This window comes from Alexandromys fortis, unplaced genomic scaffold (assembly GCF_014885135.2).
Source record: "Alexandromys fortis isolate MF-2015 unplaced genomic scaffold, M_Fortis_MF-2015_v1.1 scaffold_138, whole genome shotgun sequence".
Lineage (NCBI taxonomy): Eukaryota > Metazoa > Chordata > Mammalia > Rodentia > Cricetidae > Alexandromys > Alexandromys fortis.
The window spans coordinates 1,364,891-1,384,596 of NW_026068034.1; the positions used below are offsets into that span (position 1 = coordinate 1,364,891).

At 46.9% G+C, this 19,706-nt stretch overlaps 2 protein-coding genes across 13 annotated transcripts in view; both read right to left on the minus strand.

The window, feature by feature from the left end:
* The window catches only part of LOC126515323 (probable N-acetyltransferase CML1), a 108,053-nt gene that overhangs the window by 30,223 nt on the left and 58,124 nt on the right, over window positions 1-19,706 (minus strand). The window contains exon 1 of one of the 4 annotated variants that reach the window (XM_050164906.1): window positions 471-605. The exons of the other annotated variants lie outside the window; for them this stretch is intronic. The gene's annotated coding sequence lies outside the window, so the exon portion shown is untranslated. Of the gene's footprint in view, window positions 1-470; window positions 606-19,706 lie in introns of those variants that run through there. 4 annotated transcript variants of the gene reach the window in all.
* The window catches only part of LOC126515321 (probable N-acetyltransferase CML1), a 62,039-nt gene continuing 47,112 nt past the window's right edge, over window positions 4,780-19,706 (minus strand). For 2 of the 9 annotated variants that reach the window (XM_050164903.1, XM_050164902.1), the window contains exon 2: window positions 8,793-9,653. In XM_050164903.1, coding sequence (XP_050020860.1) covers window positions 8,915-9,610 — 696 coding nt within the window. In that variant the 5' untranslated portion in view covers window positions 9,611-9,653 and the 3' untranslated portion in view covers window positions 8,793-8,914. The other 7 variants (XR_007595818.1, XR_007595820.1, XM_050164898.1 and 4 more) reach the window with 7 other exon arrangements.

Sequence of the window (19,706 nt, forward strand, 5' to 3'; positions counted from 1 at the left end):
TTTCCCTGAGTCCTGAAGAGGAGAGAAACCATGTAAGTCCCCTGACCTTCTGCCTCCCAACCTCCCAAGACACATTTAGGCCCTCTTCAAGGGTGTATCTTTCTGCTGTCACCAGACAGGAAGCAGACACAAACACTGGGAGAAGGTCTGTCCAGCAACACCTGACTCCATCCTTCTCACCCTACTAGAAACCTTCTGCAGCTGTGGGTACATAAACAAGCCCAGTGCTGCAGATGGACCCCATGCACCCATTAGGTCACTGTCTGCAGACTGTGCATTACAGACATTGTGTTTCCAGTTGTTTTCCGGCAGGTCTCCTTCCCAAGGATTGTAAAACTTTAGATTACAGAGCTGGCAAATATCAACAAACAAAACCACCCTTTGCTGCAAACCCTTATCCTTGGGCCCTCAGGCAGTTCTAGGGCTGCAGTCCCACGCTGAGACCCTCTCCACAGAGCTGCCAGTCTTACCTGCTACTGCACAACCAAGAGTGTCTGGAAGGGCATCAGCCTCTGGTCGCATGCAGTACAGATAGCCTGGGTCTGCCTAACAACTGGTGAGCAGACCTGAGTTGGCACCTCACTGGTTAGGATACTTGATATTTGTTAATCATAAAGCCCAGGATCACAGAGCTGGAAAGTGAATGTGAGGACACCCCCATTCACCCTGTGACTTGGGTTAACAATTTGTAGATCACAGTGGAATGTGGATGCTCAACAGTTTTCACCCCCATGGAAGGCCTGTCACCTGCACTGTTCCCTCAGGACTGCAGCCATCTCTGCCCTCTTTCAAGGCCAGTCTGGTCCTAACATAACTGCTCAGAGCAGCCTGCTGTTGGGACGCACACACACTGGGCTCCCATGTCCTGCCACATCAACAGGTCCTATAGCTGGACTTTTCCTTGTCCATGCTGTGCCTGGTCCTGTAAAATAAATCCTAGGGGTCCCCACACTGCCCTTCTGCCCCTGCTCCTCACCACCAGCCTCAGGCAGTGCTAGTATCCTTTTTCAGCCCCAGCTATGGTGCCATCCAGATGGGCACTAGACAGGGCACAGCTGCCTGAGTTTGGGGCTGCACAGAGCTTGAACATCATGCTTTCCGCATGGGTGAGCCGAGGTGTTTCTTCCCTACAACAAGTGAGAGTGACATCTGTCTCTACAGAGTGTCCCTGTGGAAGGTGTTCTCTGCCTCTGCCTCCAACCCTGACCTGAAGGCAGTGAGAGCTGTACTGGCCCCATTTTCTTCAGGACCACCTTAGCCTGACAACAAAGATCTGAGCAAGGTGGAGCGAAGGCTATGGCAGGATCTTACTTTGAGGAAGTTTTCATGCCAGCAGAATGGGACACTCTCCGAATGTGACAAGATCCAGTGGAGAAGATGCTGGGATGTCAGCACAGTGAGGCTTCTCAGAAGGATGCCAGAGCAGAGTCAACACCTCAGAAAAGGTTCATCTTCTGAGCAGGGAGGGGAGAGGAGCAGGGAAGCTCCTGAGACACCCCTTGGGAAGAGGGCCCTTAAAGGCACATGTGTCTAACACCAGCAGAGACCTGGCTATACAGGACCCAGAACACAGTCATGTAGTGCACATATCCCATTCCAGATGCACGTGAGGCCATGAGGATGCATGACAGCAGGGAAGCAAAGTGACAAGTGTAGTAGTGGGGACACGTGGGTGGTGCTGGCTAAACAGGTGTGCAGGTGGCATGCTGCAGAAGCCCCTGGCCAACAAGATGTCTTGAAAATTCAATCAGTCTGGGTGGGCTCCAAGAGGAACCCTGTCCCATAGTTGAGAGTTAGGCACAATGAGAAGTACTTTGTTCCCTAATTGGCTAAAGGTCTTGTTTGTCCAAGAGACTGTGGACCTAGTTGGGTTATTGTTTGCAAGGGAGCCTCGTTCAGTATAGACTGAGGAGACAGCAGCACTAGCTGTATGTGGAAGATCGTGTGCCCTGTCCATTAGGACACAGGCCAGACAGGGACATCTGCACCACTTGAGGGCAATCAGTGCAGAAATGACCAGGGTCAGCACCAGTCAGCTAGGGATAAGCAGGACACTTCACAGCCTGCAGCAGAGCATTGGGCACACTCCTTGCTCTGGGTATGACTCAGCAGAAAACCCTGGCTTCACTCCCAGCACTGCCTCCCTCCCCAGAAAACAGCTGTGTTGCTGACAGCAATGGAAAGAGCAAGGACAGGTTACAACACCTGAGTGCAAAACACGGAAACAGAGCTAAACCATGGAGTTTTACTTTATTTCAAAAAACAGAGATTTATTAAACTAAAAAGAAAGTTCTTGGATACTGAAAGGTGATCCACATTTTCAAGTATTTTGTGAGGGCAGCATGTGGATCTCAAGGGGAGCAGTCTTGTTGAAACCTTCCTCTGGAAGTGATCAATACCATGGATGGAGGCTGGAATTTGAGATTAGGTTTTGAGTCTATCAAAGGTTTATATTGTGGCTTTTGAGAGGATGGGAAAAGTATTAAGCTAAATAAAGTGAGCACACCTTTCCACTACTAGAGACCCCACTATGGGGACTCTGCTTTGTGCTGTTCCAGCAGTCTCGGGGAGCATGCCTGGACCCCACAGCCCTCAGTGGTTTACTTCCAAGAATTAGTTAACACAAAATGATGGAGGAGGGTCATCTTTCTATCTGTTGTTTCATTGGTTAAGTAACAAAGAAAACTGCTTGGCCTGATGGGACAGAAAATTAGGTAGGCAGAGTAGACAGAACAGAATGCTGGAAGAAAGAAGCAGATTCAGGGAGTCGCCATGATTCTCCCACTCCAGACAGACACAGGTTAAGATCTTCCCTGGTAAGCCAGCTCGTGGTGCTACACAGAATGTTAGAAATGGGTTAGATCAATATGTAAGAGCTAGCCAATAAGAGGCTGGAACTAATGGGCCAAGCAGTGTTTAAAAGAATACAGTTTCCGTGTAATTATTTCGGGTGTAAAGCTAGCCATGCGGGAGCCGGGGTGGCTGGAACGTAGCCCTCCACACCTAACACTACAACAAAATATGGTCCCTTTATCTAGAGTAGTTTAGGAAGGTGATGTGTAATCCCTGAGCCTTCCAGCTAGACTAAACGTGCCATAACTTGTTTTCCATTTCCCTTGTTTGGAGTTTATCTTTATAGTTTTCTTTGCACGGAAGGTGTATAGTGATGTGTGCAATGAAGACAAGTGGAAGCAGAGGAATGCTAGGCTGCTGCCGTTACTCTCCTATTTAGGATAATGAAGAAAGGACATCAAAAGCCCAGCTTGAATCAGTGATTTGAGAAGGTCAAGAAGGAAGTCCTTTGTGTATCTGGACAGCAACCCTTTGGCAGCACTTTAAGACCTCCAGCACTCAGGAGGCAGAGGCAGGCAGACCTCTGTGAATTTGAGGCCATCATGGAGAGCCAGAACTTCAGAAAAACCAAACAGCTAGAGAAACTCGTCTAAAAAAGAGAGAGAGAGAGAGAGAGAGAGAGAGAGAGAGAGAGAGAGAGAAAAACAAAACCAACAAAGAAAAACTCTGAGACAGAAAACTGGCTTGCAGTCTTACATACAATGGCGTGTGCGTGTGTGTGTGTGTGTGTGTGTGTGTGTGTGTGTGTGTGTGTGTATGTTCCCTAGTTTTGGGGGTGGACGCGAACTTTGTGCTAGTAGGCAAACCCTCTACCATGGAGCTACATCCACATTTTGCTTTTAATTTTCAAATTCATTATGACATAAGAAGTCTGGCAGCCAAGACCTGGCGTGGTGGTACAGGCCTCTGATTTCAAGGCTAACCTGGAAGATAATAAGACCCTATCTTGGAAAAAAGAAAAAAAAAAGACTGGCATTCATATAAATATCCTAAAAAGTAGTAAAAAAAATAGTTAGAATAGATTATAAATGCTTAACAAATATGTTAAAGGAAAAATTAAAACAGTTCATATGAAAAGAGTTTCAACCTCAGTCATGGATGGCTCCAGTTTCAAAATAAGACACAGCCTCATGTTCTGCAGACCTGCATGTGAAGGGACACGAGCGCTTTGCAAGAGTCCACTGCCTTAAAAACCTGAAGTGAGCACTGGGATATAACTCAGCTGCTAAAGTGCTTGCCTTCAAGTCAGAAAACTGAGTTGGATCTCTCCATCCCACACTTAGAAAGAAAGGCTGTGTGTGGCGTTGCATGCTTGCAACCCCAGCTCAAGGGGGGCAGAATCAGTGGCACCACCCAGCTCACGGGCCAGCTGGCCCAGCTCACTTGGTAAGTTTGTTCTGGCACAAACAGCTTTTCTGCAGGCTTCACCTTCTCCATGCTTTGGATGCACCTTTAGTCATTACTGCAGCCCCAAGATACTAGGATGGAGGAAACCCACTTATTGTGTTTACTTAAAAAAAATTCAAGCCAGGTGGAGGTGGTGCATGCCTTTAATGTCAGCACTCTGGAGGCAGAGGCAGGTGGGTCACTTGAGCTTCAGACCAGCCCATTCATAAGAGAGTTTCAGGACAGCCAAGGGTATACAGGGAAAGCTGTCTCAAAAATAAATAAATAAATAAATAAATAAATAAATAAATAAATAAATAAATAAATAAAAATTAAATAAAAGATTTCAAACTAGGCCTGGTGGAAGAACCCTGTAATCTGGTGTTCAGGAGCCTGAGAGAGGGAGGGCTGAGAATTAGAGGCCAGTCAGGGCTATGCAGCAAGATGCTGTCTCAAAGAGGAAAAAAAAGAATTTTATTCAATCCTACAGATTAAACATAACTGCTGTGGGGAAAATCTGAAGTGTTGGTGAGAACAATAGAGACTTTCTTAGCCTGGGGGACTAGGGTCCTGGAGAACCTGAGAGTCACAAAAGCAGCTCTAGCAGTGGCTTCTCAGTGCTCATCCTGAGAATTCAAAGACTGAAATGCATGGACCACAGAGGCTGAGTTTAGAGACAAGATTATTATAGCCTTCTAATTAGATGCTTACGAGGAAGATAGACAGACATGCCATTTGAGTTAACCCGGTGTGGAGGGCAGCCGCATGGCAGACAAGCAGACACATGGTGGGACTGGGGCTGCACAGACAGAGTGAGGGAGCCCAGAACACCAGCGCAAGTGGACTTAGGCACTGGTCAGCACCCTAAAGGGACAGAGGGGCAGACACAAGGAACCTCATGGCTCCCACAGAGACTGCTTTCAGGGCCAAGGATTCTGGGAAGGAAAGGTATGGCTCATTAAAGGGCTAAATAAGATAAGATAAGCCTCTTATCTCTTCTGTAAATCCACCATCCTGAGGGATGGTCCCTTGGACAGGAGATTGACAGGTACAAATGGATTAACTCTTTTTTTTTAAGAAAAGTGTTTTATTTTTAGTAATAGTTTGTGGAGAGGTGTTTTGCCTTCATGCGTGTCTGGGTATCTGACTGTGCGGAGGTCAGAAGAGGCTATTGCATCCTCTGGAACTAGAGTTACAGATAGTGTGAGATGCCGTGTGGAGAATGGAATTGAACCTGCTCTGGATGAGCATCCAGCATCTCTCCAGCCCCTGGATTAACCCTTAAGGTAGCAGATGACGGCACATGTCCACTCTTTCGTTCAGGAGGCAGTGGCTTTTCCTTAGTGGCTCCAGTGCTACTGTAACATCGCCTCTTCCCAAAGCAGCACTGTAGAAAGAGAAGGCTGGCATTAGAGCCCTGGGCCGCCATGCCCAGACTCACTTCATTTCACTTTGTTTACGGGGGAGGAGAACAAGTGTGCCGCAGTGTGCACGTGGAGTCAGAGCACAATTCTGATCATCAGTTCTTTAATGTCACTGGAGCTGTAGGATCCTGGCATTGAGCTTAGCTTCCCCTTTATGGAGAGTGGGATGAAGAAAAGGCACAAACACCAGTGGTTTATTTTTTCATATTCCAGATGGCTGCTGTCTGTACTCCTAACGTCAGAGCAGAGACGAGGGTTCCCACAACCCTCCTGATGCCAGCGCAGGGGCAAGGATGCTGTACCCGACAGCGCTACTAATGCCAGTGCAGGGGTGAGGCTGCCCCACAGCGCTACTAATGCCAGTGCAGGGGTGAGGCTGCCCCACAGTGCTACTAATGCCAGTGCAGGGGCGAGGCTGCCCCACAGTGCTACTAATGCCAGTGCAGGGGTGAGGCTGCCCCACAGCGCTACTAATGCCAGTGCGGGGACGAGGCTGCCCCACAGCAGTCTTGCAAGCAGTGCAGTTACTAAACACATCTCCACTGCGGACGGTTGCACTGCTGCTGCAGTGAACGTGTGCATTTATTAATACGCACGTTACAGAGATGATTTGTGAAGTCTTTCTTTCTCTCCTTGGGATGTGTTCCATTCTTGTGAGCCTCTGACCATGAAAAGAAACAAACTATTGCCGTTTTCCAGGAAGAAGTTAGTGGAAGTGCCCGTGTCTCTCGAAGGGTAGTTTTAAGCCCATTTCAGAGCAGTGTTCTCTACGTTAAGAGTTAACGTCCAGAACCTGTGTTGTTGTGTCAGAAGCTTCTCATTACTAGCTGGAATGTAGTGCTGGGGGCAGGCAGTGTGGGGGCCAGGGATATGGCTCAGTCAGAGAAATGCTTTTCACACAGGCATTAGGACCTGCGTTGGATCTTCACCTTCCAAGTTAAAATGCCAGATATGTTGGCCCGCCCTTGTGTCCTGGCTCTGAGGAGGAGGGACAAGAGGACCCCTAGGGCTGTCTGGTCATCCAGTGTGGTCTAATAGGTGAGTTTCAGGTCCCAGGGAGAACTCACAACAAGATGGTGGATGGCCCCTGGGGAATGACATCAGAGGTTGACCTCTAACCTCTGTACCCATGTAGGTGTGCACCTACACAAGTACAGCAGCCTACATACACACTACACACACACACACACACACACACACACACACACACACGGGGGTGGGGGATGGACGAGGGAAGAGAAAGACAGAAAGTGGTTTCATGGGTCACATGTATTTGACCCTTGGCTGAAAAGCCAGCAGGGGGAAGATGGATGAAGAGCTGTGAACCAGTGGGCATTCTTTCTCCCCAGGCTTGAGAAGCACAAACAAGTCTATGAGCCAATGTGGAGGCGGTGTCTTTGGCACAAAACCATCCGCCACTCAGAACCCAGCCTACTCTGAGCCTCCAACTTCATTTGAGAAGAACCCAGTGGCTCAGAGGTTCTATGGCCTCCTGCTGCCAGCCTCCTAAATTCACCCCTTCCCAATCTGTGCCTGCTCAGCACCCTGGAACTATGCTGGCTCAAGACCACTCCTGGCTTTGTTCCTCCCTTTTTCTGGCCTCACTGCAGCTGTGCCCAGACACCATGGAGAGCAAAGCATGGCCTCCTGGGTCAGTCGCTTTGGGACAAAATTTAGATGCATCACGGCTGCCTGTCCTAGATGCCTTCCCAGCCCTCTGTACCAAGGCCAGCATTTTCCCTGCCCTTCCACCTCTGTCCTAGAGACTGGCCTTCTGTCTGCCAGGGCCAGAGAAGCAAGAGGCTACTTTCCAGCCTTCACTTGGCTATGGGGTGTTGAGATGCGGTGGGAGGGCTGGAAGAGATTGGGGGATGGAGGGAGAGTGAGCTGGTGCTGTGCCCAGGACATGCTTGAGGACAGGGTCTATTCCCAGCTGTGTGCATTCCCCAAACCTTCCCTCCTTTTCTATCCTGATGACTTCAAACTTCTGCCCATGCCCTTCAGCCCTGTAGCCAAACATGCAGGCTTCAGAGCAACCTGGGTGTGAGTCCTGCCTCTCAATGTGGTGGTCAGCTTCTCATCGGTCATTCACTTTCTGAGATAATTCACTTGCAAAGTGAAAGGTTTGCTTTGGCTCTGAGATTTATTGGTTCTAGACCAGGACTAGTCCAAGCTGCCCTAGGGGCTTTAAAGGGGGGGGGGGTCTCCAGCAGCCTTTAAAGGAGGGACACAGGTGGCTCAGAGACTGGTTCAGGAGATTGTCCTTAAAATTGTGAGCTGAATGGGCTGGAAGGGAAGAATCCCAGGTGGGTGGCCTCGGGATTTCTCTCAGCAAAACACCAAACTAGGTTCAACCTGCATCCCAGCCAGGGCTGAGCAGTCCAGAACTGGCTGAAAGGCAGTGGCTACAACAGGTACCCTGTCCCTGCAGTAGGGATGGACACCTTGGTGGAAAGGAGCTAACATGCTGTCCTCGGTCCCTTAGTCAGAATGGAGTGGGGGGAAGAACCTACCTGAGAAGTCCTGGGTCAAGGTACAAAGGCAGCTCCTATACAGTGACCGCCCTCAGGTATGGCTGCATGTGCACGTGGTCATATAGACCAGAGGTTTCTTCCTCCCAGAGGCCCAGGGAGGCCCATGCTTCTGGCTATCAGGAACTTTTATCCAGTGGGTTTCTGGCAGGTGGGCAACCTTCTTGCGGGGCAGGGGACATCCTGCAGTGCCTGACATGAGGTAGAGGGAGCATTTCCATCTTCATGGAGCCACTGTGTTAAACTGTCATAGAATTTTAAAAAAATGGGCTCAAAGTATCAGCCACTAACCTGAGAAGGTCAATAACCACAGGCCAAAGTTCATGACTTCCTGGGACACAGGAACAGAGAGATTTCCATGTTCATTTCCCATACTACATTCAATCGGCAAAATGTCCTTAGGCTCAGGAGAGCTGCCCCTCTGGCCCTACTGAAAATTCTAGTCCACAGACTCAACATCAAAATGTATGCTTTGTTTTTCGCCTTGTACATAATGCTTCAGGAATATGGAGCTAGATATATAAAACATAGGAACCCCAGAAACCAAGAGTATATTAGAATCCCCAACCCCCCAACTCAGACATCACAGGCATTAGAATATGGTGTGCACCAGCAAGGAGCTTTTATTGTTCACTACGCTGACGAGACAGGGTTTACTGGTTCCTGCAGAGTGGAGGGGACACGCTTCCTGCACAGGACCATAATTCTCAGCCAAACTTCTTAGGCAGAAGGCAGGGGATGCTTTAATTGAATTGTAAGAATATCCACAAACTTCCAGAATACGCTCATGAAGTACTGTCCTGTCCTCCGGAAGCCCATGCTCACATAGAGGGCCTCAGCACCTTGCTGCAAGACGCTGGTCTCAAGGACAACATCACTGTAGCCCTGGTCCCGTGCAAACTGGAGGACAGTTCTGATCAGTGCTTTCGCAATCCCCTGACCTCGATGCTGTGAGGACACAGACAGGTGAAAGAGCTCCAGCTGCTTCCTCCCCAATGGGGGATCCTTGACTGGTAGACAGCCCACGATGCCCACCACCTCTCCCCCAGACTTAGCCACCCAAAAGGAGCCACAGGCATTCATGTAGGACTTGGTGATGTCAGCCATGTCTGTGTGCAAACACTTGGCCACATACTCCTTCCACGGCTGTCTGGCAAGGAGCTTCAGCAGAAGGAGCACAAAGAAGATGCTCATAGCAGCTAGCAGCCAAGAGCCAGACACCAGGACCACAGCAAGCAGTACCCCAAGTAAAAGCAGGTGGGTTCGGGGCAGGGTCAGCATGTGGCGGAAGGTGGCAGGGATGTGCTCCTCCATGCCGCTTATGAACAAATCCAGGACACGTTTATAGTCTCTGTTCTGGTACTGGCGGATGTGATAAAAAGCCATGGGAGATTTCTGGGTCTCAAATCTTGGCATCCAGGAGAGACAGGTATACCTGCCTGGGCAAATTCCCTGAGGCCTGAAGAGGAGAGAAACCATGTAAGTCCCCTGAACTTCTGCCTCCCAACCTCCCAGGACCTGCTTCTAGGGTGTCTCTTTCTGCTGTCACCAGAGAGGAAACAGACACTAACATTGGGAGAAGGTCTGTCCAGCAACACCTGACTACATCCTTCTTTACACTACTAGAAGCCCTTTGCACATCTGAGTATACATAAACACAGCACAGTGATGTAGATGGATCACACGCACCCATTACTTTTCGTTGTCCGTGGACTGTATATTGTAGACATGCTGTGTTTTCAGGTTTGTATTCCTGCAAACCTCCTACTGAAGGATTATGAAAGTTCAGATGGCACAGTTGGCAAAAAAAACAAACAAAACCACCCTTTGCTGCAAACCCTTATCCTTGGGCCCTCAGGCAGTTCTAGGACTTCAGTCCCACGCTGAGGCCCTCCCCACAGAGCTGTCAGTCTTACCTGCTACTGTACAACCAAGAGTGTCTGGAAGGGCATCAGCCTCTGGTTGCATGCAGTACAGGTAGCGTGGGTCTGCCTAACAACTGGTGAGCAGAACTAAGTTGGCACCTCACTGGTTGGCTCCTGGATATTTGTTAATCAGAAAGCCCAGCGTCACAGAGCTGGAAAGTGACATCAGATAGGTGACCCCATTCACCTTGTGAACTCTGGCTAATAATTTGTAGAACACAGTAGATTGTGGATGCTCAACAGTTTTCACCCCCATGGAAGGCCTGTCACCTGCACTGTTCCCTCAGGACTGCAGCCATCTCTGTCCTCTCAGGGCCAGCCTGGTCCTGACATAACTGCTCAGAGCAGCCTGGTGTTGGGACGCACACACACTGGGCTCCCATGTCCTGCCACATCAACAGGTCCTATAGCTGGACTTTTCCTTGTCCATGCTGTGCCTGGTCCTGTAAAATAAACCCTAGGGGACCACACTGCCCTTCTGCCCCTGCTCCTCACCACCAGCCTCAGTCAGCACTAGTGTTCTTTTCAGCCCCAGCTATGGTGCCATCCAGATGGTGGGCACTAGACAGGGCACAGCTGCCTGAGTTCAGGACCTGCTCAGAGCTTGAACATCATGCTTCCCACATGAGTGAGCCGAGGTGTTGCTTCCCTACAACAAGTGAGAGCGACATTTGTCTCTACAGAGTGTCCCTGTGGAAGGTGTTCTCTATCTCTTGTCTCCAACCCTCACCTGAAGGCCAGTGAGAGCTATACTGGCCCCATTTCCCCCAGAACCACTGTAGCCAGAGAAGCAGGCTCTGAGCAAGGTGGAGCGAAGGCTATGGCAGGATCTTACTTTGAGGAAGTCTTCATGCCAGCAAAGAATTGGACACTCTCAGAACTGTGACAAGGTCCAGGGGAGAAGATGCTGGGATGTCAGCACAGTGAGGCTTCTCAGAAGGATGCCAGAGCAGAACCAACACCTCAGAAAAAGTTAATCTCCTGAGCAGGGAGGGGAGAGGAGCAGGGAAGCTCCTGAGTCTGCCCTTGGGAAGAGAGCCCTTAAAGGCACATGTGTCTAACACCAGCAGGGACCTGGCTATACAGGACCCAGAACACAGTCAAGTAATGCAGATATCCCATTCCAGATGCACATGAGGCCATGAGGATGCATTTTAGCTGGGAAAACATGGGTCCTAGGTGTGCAGGTGGCATGCTGCAGAAGCCCTGGGCCAAAAAGATGTCTTAAAACTTCATCAGTCTGGGCTCCCAAGAGGAACCCAGTCCAATAGCTGAGAGTTAGGCACATTGAGAAAGAAGTACTTTGTTCCCTAATTGCTTAAAGGTCTTGTTTGTCCAAGAGACTGTGGACCTAGTTGGGTTATTGTTTGCAAGGGAGCCTCGTTCAGTATAGACTGAGGAGACACCAGCACTGTGTGAGGAAGATTCGTGTGCCCTGTCCATTGGGACACAGGCCAGACAGGGACATCTGCACCACTTGAGGGCATTCAGTACAGAAATGACCAGGGTCAGCACCAGTCAGCTAGGGATAAGCAGGGCAGCTTCACAGCCTGCAGCAGAGCATCTGGGCTCATGCTTGGCTCTGGGTATGACTCAGCAGAAAACCCTGGCTTCCCTCCCTAGAAGAGAGCTGTGTTGCTGACAGCAATGGAAAGAGCAAGGACAGGTTACATCATCTGAGCACAGAACACAGGAAACACAGCTTAACCGTGGAGTTTTGCTTTATTTAGCAAAACAGAGAGGATTTATTAAGCAAAAAGAAAAGTTCTTGGTTACTGAAAGGGGATCCAAAAGTGTTCGCTTTGTTGTTGTTGTTGTAATTATTGGGGTTTCTGGAAGGTTTCATCATGTAGCCTAGACTGTCCTGGAACTCACAGACTTTTGTTTCTCCCTCACAAGGGCTTGGATTAGACACATCAGCACTAAGTAGTGTCTATTTAAAAACGTGGAATATATGTCTATGTATATTAAAAAGAACAAATACCACAAAGTTAAATTTCATTTCTGATTTGCTGGAATTGTCTAAGGTTTTTAACAAAAGGGGAGATGGGGTCTTGATACACATTCAATTGTTAGTGTTGCTAATGTCATATAAGAGGGTACAGAGAACTATGGCCAAGAAGCTGTCAGTTACAGAGGTGTGCTCTGGCAGCACAGCTGTCTTGCGCACTGAGATTATCGCTGTCCTCTTAAAGTATTCTGTGTTCTTCATTCCTGACATTGAGGAAACAAAATCTAAAGATTTCCAACAAGCTGGAAAAATGTGTCTCCCCCTGTGCCTGTTTGTTTTGTGTTTTTAATAATGGGAAGAAGAACCCTTGGCATGCCTCAAAAGAGTTCGCTCTCAGTGTAACTCATTTTAAAAAACCTTACAAGATACAACTTCCATTTTCCACCATGTTGAAGTTTATCAATATCAGATATTTTAAACATAGTGCTAAAGTGCTTGCCTTCAAGTCAGAAAACTGAGTTGGATCTCTCAATCGCACACTTAAAAAGAAAACAAAAAAAGAAAGAAGAAAGGCTGTGTGTGTTGTTGCATGTTTGTAATCCCATCTATAATTTACCATAACATGGATGGCATTTTGTTATCTGACTCAAATGCAGATAGTTTAGAAAGGATGTTTGAAGAAGTAAAGAAAGTTTTACCTAAATGGGGATTACAAATTGCTTCTGCAAAAATACTGAGAAGATGGGCTGGAGAGATGGCTCAGTGGTTAAGAGCATTGCCTGCTCTTCCAAAGGTCTTGAGTTCAATCCCCGGCAACCACATGGTGGCTCACAACCATCTGTAATGAGGTCTGGTGCCCTCTTGTGGCTTGCAGACATACACACAGACACAGACAGAATATTGTATGCATAAGAAATAAATTTTAAAAAAATTTAAAAAAAATACTGAGAAGAGATTCTGTCAATTACCTAGATTATAAAATAGGTTTACAGAAAATTAGAACACAAAAGGCCCAAAATAGGAGATACCGATTGCAAACTATTAATGACTATCAAAGATTGTTAGGAGGCATTTCCAGTCTACAACCACCTGATTTAATAATTCATTTAAACAAAACCTTGGATGGTGACCAGGACTTAAAAAGTTACAGGGATTTAACAGCTGAAGTGTAAAAAGAATTGACAGTCATTGAAGAGAAAGTATAGGAGGCACATGTAGATAGAGTGAATCCAAATCTTAATTGTATTCTAGTCATAGTGCCTTCCTGAATTTCTCCTATAGGAATCTTAATTGAAATGGAAGATATTATTTTAGAATGGATCTTTTTACCACATAAACAAAGTAAAAAATTAAAAATTTATGTGGAAAAAGTGTCTGAATTAATTATAAAAGGAAAATTGATAGATATTTTTCAAGTCTTTGAGAGACCTTCAGAATATGGCATTTATAATGTTTTAAGAACTTAGTACTTTTCATGACAATGAGACACATCTGCTCCTGGCAGCACCAATTACTTCAAGAGGAAGATGGACATTGAAGAGGCTACTTATGCAGTTTGTTAGCCACTTGGACAAGTAGCCACTTGGACAAGTAACTGTTCTTACCTGAACTGCTTGATATTATGTTGTATGAACTGGATATGCAGGACCCAGAGAAATGACTCCTGAACTTGCCTAAAGATGAGACAGTCCTTTGGGGTTCCTGTTTCATGAAAAAGTCTGCCAGACATTCTGCAGAACACAAAAGAAAGCAACAGATAGACTTTGCCATGACAAGGTAAAACAGATCTTAAAACTTCCTGCTTCATGGCAAAGTGTGATGGATACTATGGGCCTGTAGGCACAAGATGGATGCCCCAATGTTACAGAGGAACTTTGGGTGACTGTCCAGGCAGCAAGGTATCTCTGTCAATTCTAGAGTTTTGGAAGTTGCTTACAATATAACTTCCTATTTACCTAGGTAATATTATATCCTTCTGGAGTTTTTGATGGAGTTAAAGACTAGATAGATATGATTTTCCTAGTTATAATAAAAATAGATATAAATATTTAAAGTGTAATTCTTGCTTGATAGCTGTTTTACTGTATATAATTTTACTATGTCAAAGTTAAAACCTTTCTTTTTATTTAAACAGAAAAGAGGAAATGATGTGGGAAGTCCTTCTCTATATGTGTTGCTTTTATTGGTTAATGAATAAAGAAACTGCTTTCAGCCTATAGCAGGGTAGAACAGAGCTAGGTGAGGAAACTAAATTGAATGCTGGGAGAAACAAGGCAGAATCAAGGAGATGCCATGAAACCACCAGAAGAGAAGGACACAAGCTGCTAGCAAGAACCTTGTTGGTAGGCCATAAACCTTGAGGTAAAATATAAAATAATAGAAATCAGTTGATTTGAGAAATAAGAGTGAGCTAGAAATATGTATAAGCTAATAAGCCAAGCAGTGTTGTAATGAATACAGCTTCAGTGTGATTGTTTTGGTTCTGGGCATCCAGGAACAAAGAAGCATACAATAGTCAGGCAGCCTAGCCTAACTTGGTAAGTTTGTTTTGGCACAAACAGGCTTCCTACAGGCTTCTTGTGCTCCACGTTTTGGGTGCACCTTTAGTCTTTACTGAACCCCTGAGATGCTAGGATGGAAGAAACCCACTTATTCTATTTACTTAAAAAAAAAAATTCTAGCCAGGCAGTGGTGGTGGATGCCTTTAACGGCAGCACTCTGGAGGCAGAGGCAGGTGGGTCATGCTGAGCTGCGACCAGCCTGTTCATAAAGTGAGTTTCAGGACAGCCAAGGCTATATAGGGAAAGCTGTCTCAAAAAAAAAAAAAAATTCAAACTAGGCCTGGTGGAAGCCCTTGTAATCTGGTGTTCAGGAGCCTGAGAGAGGGAGGACTGAGAATTAGAGGCCAGTCAGGGCTATGCAGCAAGATGCTGTCTCAAAGAGGAAAAAAAAAAGAATCTTATTCAATTGTACAGATTAAATATAATTGATGTGGAAAATCTGTAGTGTTGTTGAGAACAATAGAGACTTTCTTAGCCTGGGGCACTAGGGTCCTGGAGAACCTGATAGTCACAAAAGCAGCTCTAGCAGTGGCTTCTCAGTGCTCATCCTGAGAATTCAAAGACTGAAATGCATGGACCACAGAGGCTGAGTTTAGAGACAAGATTATTATAGCCTTCTAATTAGATGCTTACGAGGAAGATAGACAGACATGCCATTTGAGTTAACCCGGTGTGGAGGGCAGCCGCATGGCAGACAAGCAGACACATGGTGGGACTGGGGCTGCACAGACAGAGTGAGGGAGCCCAGAACACCAGAGCAAGTGGACTTAGGCACTGGTCAGCACCCTAAAGGGACAGAGGGGCAGACACAAGGAACCTCATGGCTCCCACAGAGACTGCTTTCAGGGCCAAGGATTCTGGGAAGGAAAGGTATGGCTCATTAAAGGGCTAAATAAGATAAGATAAGCCTCTTATCTCTTCTGTAAATCCACCATCCTGAGGGATGGTCCCTTGGACAGGAGATTGACAGGTACAAATGGATTAACTCTTTTTTTTTAAGAAAAGTGTTTTATTTTTAGTAATAGTTTGTGGAGAGGTGTTTTGCCTTCATGCGTGTCTGGGTATCTGACTGTGCGGAGGTCAGAAGAGGCTATTGCATCCTCTGGAACTAGAGTTACAGATAGTGTGAGATGCAGTGTGGAGAATGGAATTGAACCTGCTCTGGATGAGCATCCAGCATACGTAGTCATGGAACCATCTCTCCAGCCCCTGGATTAACCCTTAAGGTAGCAGATGACAGCACATGTCCACTCTTTCGTTCAGGAGGCAGTGGCTTTTCCTTAGTGGCTCCAGTGCTACTGTAACATCGCCTCTTCCCAAAGCAGCACTGTAGAAAGAGAAGGCTGGCATTAGAGCCCTGGGCCGCCATGCCCAGACTCACTTCATTTCACTTTGTTTACGGGGGAGGAGAACAAGTGTGCCGCAGTGTGCACGTGGAGTCAGAGCACAATTCTGATCATCAGTTCTTTAATGTCACTGGAGCTGTAGGATCCTGGCATTGAGCTTAGCTTCCCCTTCATGGAGAGTGGGATGAAGAAAAGGCACAAACGCCCAGTGGTTTATTTTTTCATATTCCAGACTGATGCTGTCTGTACTCCTAACGTCAGAGCAGAGACGAGGGTTCCCACAACCCTCCTGATGCCAGCGCAGGGGCAAGGATGCTGTACCCGACAGTGCTACTAATGCCAGTGCAGGGGTGAGGCTGCCCCACAGCGCTACTAATGCCAGTGCAGGGGTGAGGCTGCCCCACAGTGCTACTAATGCCAGTGCAGGGGTGAGGCTGCCCCACAGCGCTACTAATGCCAGTGCAGGGGTGAGGCTGCCCCACAGTGCTACTAATGCCAGTGCAGGGATGAGTCTGCCCCACAGCGCTACTAATGCCAGTGCAGGGATGAGTCTGCCCCACAGCGCTACTAATGCCAGTGCAGGGGCGAGGCTGCCCCACAGCAGTCTTGCAAGCAGTGCAGTTACTAAACACATCTCCACTGCGGACGGTTGCACTGCTGCTGCAGTGAACGTGTGCATTTATTAATATGCACGTTACAGAGATGATTTGTGAAGTCTTTCTTTCTCTCCTTGGGATGTGTTCCATTCTTGTGAGCCTCTGACCATGAAAAGAAACAAACTATTGCCGTTTTCCAGGAAGAAGTTAGTGGAAGCGCCCGTGTCTCTCGAAGGGTAGTTTTAAGCCCATTTCAGAGCAGCGTTCTCTATGTTAAGAGTTAACGTCCAGAATATGTGTGGTGCTTTGCAAAGGCTGCTCATTTCTAGCTGGAATGTAGTGCTGCAGAGAGGAGAAGCCAATGTGAGTCCCTGAGCATCCCCTCCCAACAGCCATGCGGGCCCTGTTCCTTTCTGCTGTCACCGATGAGGAAGCAGATACTGACCCTGGGAGGACAGACTGTGTCAGCAGCACCTGATCACTCCCCTCCCTCCTCCCCGTTCCACCCCCAGTCATGGCATCCTGGATGTGTACCTTTCCTCTGAGTGTGTGTCTCCATCCACAGAACAGGAAGAGAGAACACCTGGTTTTAACGCTCTGGCTTGTACGTAGCACACATAGAAACTTCCTTCTCTGTTGGTACCCAGTTGCAGGCTCTTTAGTCTTCTGTTCTGAGATGGCACCGCTGAGCACGAAGATGTGATGTCCCTAGACCTGTGTTTCCTCTTCAGGGTCCCTGCATCACAGAGCTGTGTTCCCACGCTCAAGTCCTAGAAAAGCCTCCTTCCCTACTGGAAAGACTGGATCCAGGGAAAGGAAAAGGGTTAACCCCAAACACCCTACGGTTAAATAAATACTGGGATAGAAACCCCAGCCTTGCCTCTCCTTCCTCTCACCTGGCAGCACAGTCAGGAGTGTCTGGAATGGTTCCCGCCTCTGAGGAGCATTTAGACACTGACGTCTGCCCTTCCTCTGGACAACACACCTGGAGAGGCAGCTCCTTGGTGGCCCCAAAATAATTGTAAACCAAAGGCCAAGATCTGGAGTGTGTGACAGCGGAGGTGGCACACATCGCAAGCTCTGCCATGACACACTGGGCTCCACCCTTGGGAACCCTGCTCTCTGCTTCCTGTTTCCTTCACTTCCTAGTGTTTGTCCCCAATTCCCGGCCTCATTGTCTGAATATTCCTGCTAGGACAGTGGTTCTCAAACTCTGGGTCACGACCCCAGACATACTGCATGACCCTTTCATGGGGGTCTCCTAACATCACCGGAAATATCAGATGTTTACATTATGATTCATAACAGTAGCAAAATTACAGTTAAGAACTAACAACAAAATTAATTTTATGGTTTGGGGTCACCACAGCGTGAAGAACAGTATGAAGGTCACAGCATTAGGAGAGTTGAGAAGCCCCGCACTAGGAGGAACCTGGGGTCTGGCCGCTTGCCATGTGCTCACCCCGCCTGGCTCAGTTAGGGCCTTCATAGCAGGGCTCGTCCCTGCCTCAGCTGCACCTGCCCTACGACAATGGATCCGTAGTCCACACTGGCCTCCCCACTCCTTATCCATCCCGTGGAAGACCCGACTGTTGTGCCTCATGGGCCCTTCGCAGTCCCAGCAGATCCATTTTCCAAATGACAGTCCCCAGGCAGGGCAGGTGCTGAGCCATGCTCACGTCCAGCCATCTTCTCCCTGCAGCAGCAGCAATACCACCTGACCCACAGAGGCAAGAGTGGCTCAGTGGTGCCCTTCTCCACAGAAACATGAAACTATTTTTTTTAAAAAGTAAGAGAATTTTTTTTTGTCAGGAAAAATAGAAAGGACAATATTTTGTTTGCATTATTTATTTTCTAAGATAGGGTCTCTTTACATAGCTACATAGGTGTTCTGAACTATGTAGACCAGGCTGACCTCAAACTCACAGAGACCCACCTGCCTCTGCCCAGTGCTGAGATTAAAGGTATGTGCCACCATGCTCAATGAAAGGGAATATTTTAGATACTGGAGGATTTTGTATGGTAAAATTATTTTGCCCTGGATAAAATGACTACATTTTCCAAAATGAAAAAGAAAGAAGAAGGGCTGGAGAGATGGCTCAGAGGTTAAGAGCATTGCCTGCTCTTCCAAAGGTCCTGAGTTCAATTCCCAGCAACCACATGGCGGCTCACAACCATCTGTAATGAGGTCTGGTGCCCTCTTCTGGCCTGCAGGCAGACACACAGACAGAATATTGTATATAAACATTCTGTATAGTAAATAAATAAATTTAAAAAAAATTTAAAAAAAAAGAAAAAGAAAGAAGAAAATATGAGGGCTAAAGCAGGAAGCTGATCTGAGTCACAAGTTGGAAAAGTGGATGTACAAGGTCTGCCACTGCCATTACTGGACTCCTTAGCCAGAGGGCACCGTGCTCCCACAATGTTGCTCGGTCCTTAGTCAGAGTGCATTGTGCTCCCACAATGTTGCTGGGTCCTTAGTCAGAATTAAGCACATCCACACATTCTAAAACAGTGAGTTCCTGTAAGATATTAATCTTCTCTCAGCATTTGCAAAAATTTAATACTTTAAAAAGTGTTTAAGATTACTTACACTTTTTTTTGTCAGAATTTAACTACTTAGTATAGCCAGTCTTATGTCAATGTTCATTAAATCTAATTTGTTTATGTTTATGTCTTTAAAGAAGCACTTAAAAATAACCCCTTTTATTAATAATTATTTCCAAGTAAATTCAATACCCATGTATCTGTGCATAAAGATCTGTGTCTGAACTTGCTTACAGTTAAAGACATTTAATTCATACAGAGCGATCCACATCTCCACTTTTATACAAAATTCATTGCGGCCAATATAATTATTTTGATATTTATATTAGTCAGTACCACTCAGAATTAAATCAAAAGCAAATCCCAACTCTTGCCATTTGGGAGTCCTGCTATTTCAAATCCTGTCCTAAATGTCTTCTTTTTGACAAATGACATACCTCACTGCTGTATACATAATCCACCTGCTACATCTATGTGGGCTCAAAAGTTGATTTTTAAAATAATCAGTACTGTGGACCTATTACCCTACCCAGCCACATCAATTTTGCTTTTAAAAAAACCAAACCACTAGACAGATTGATATAGA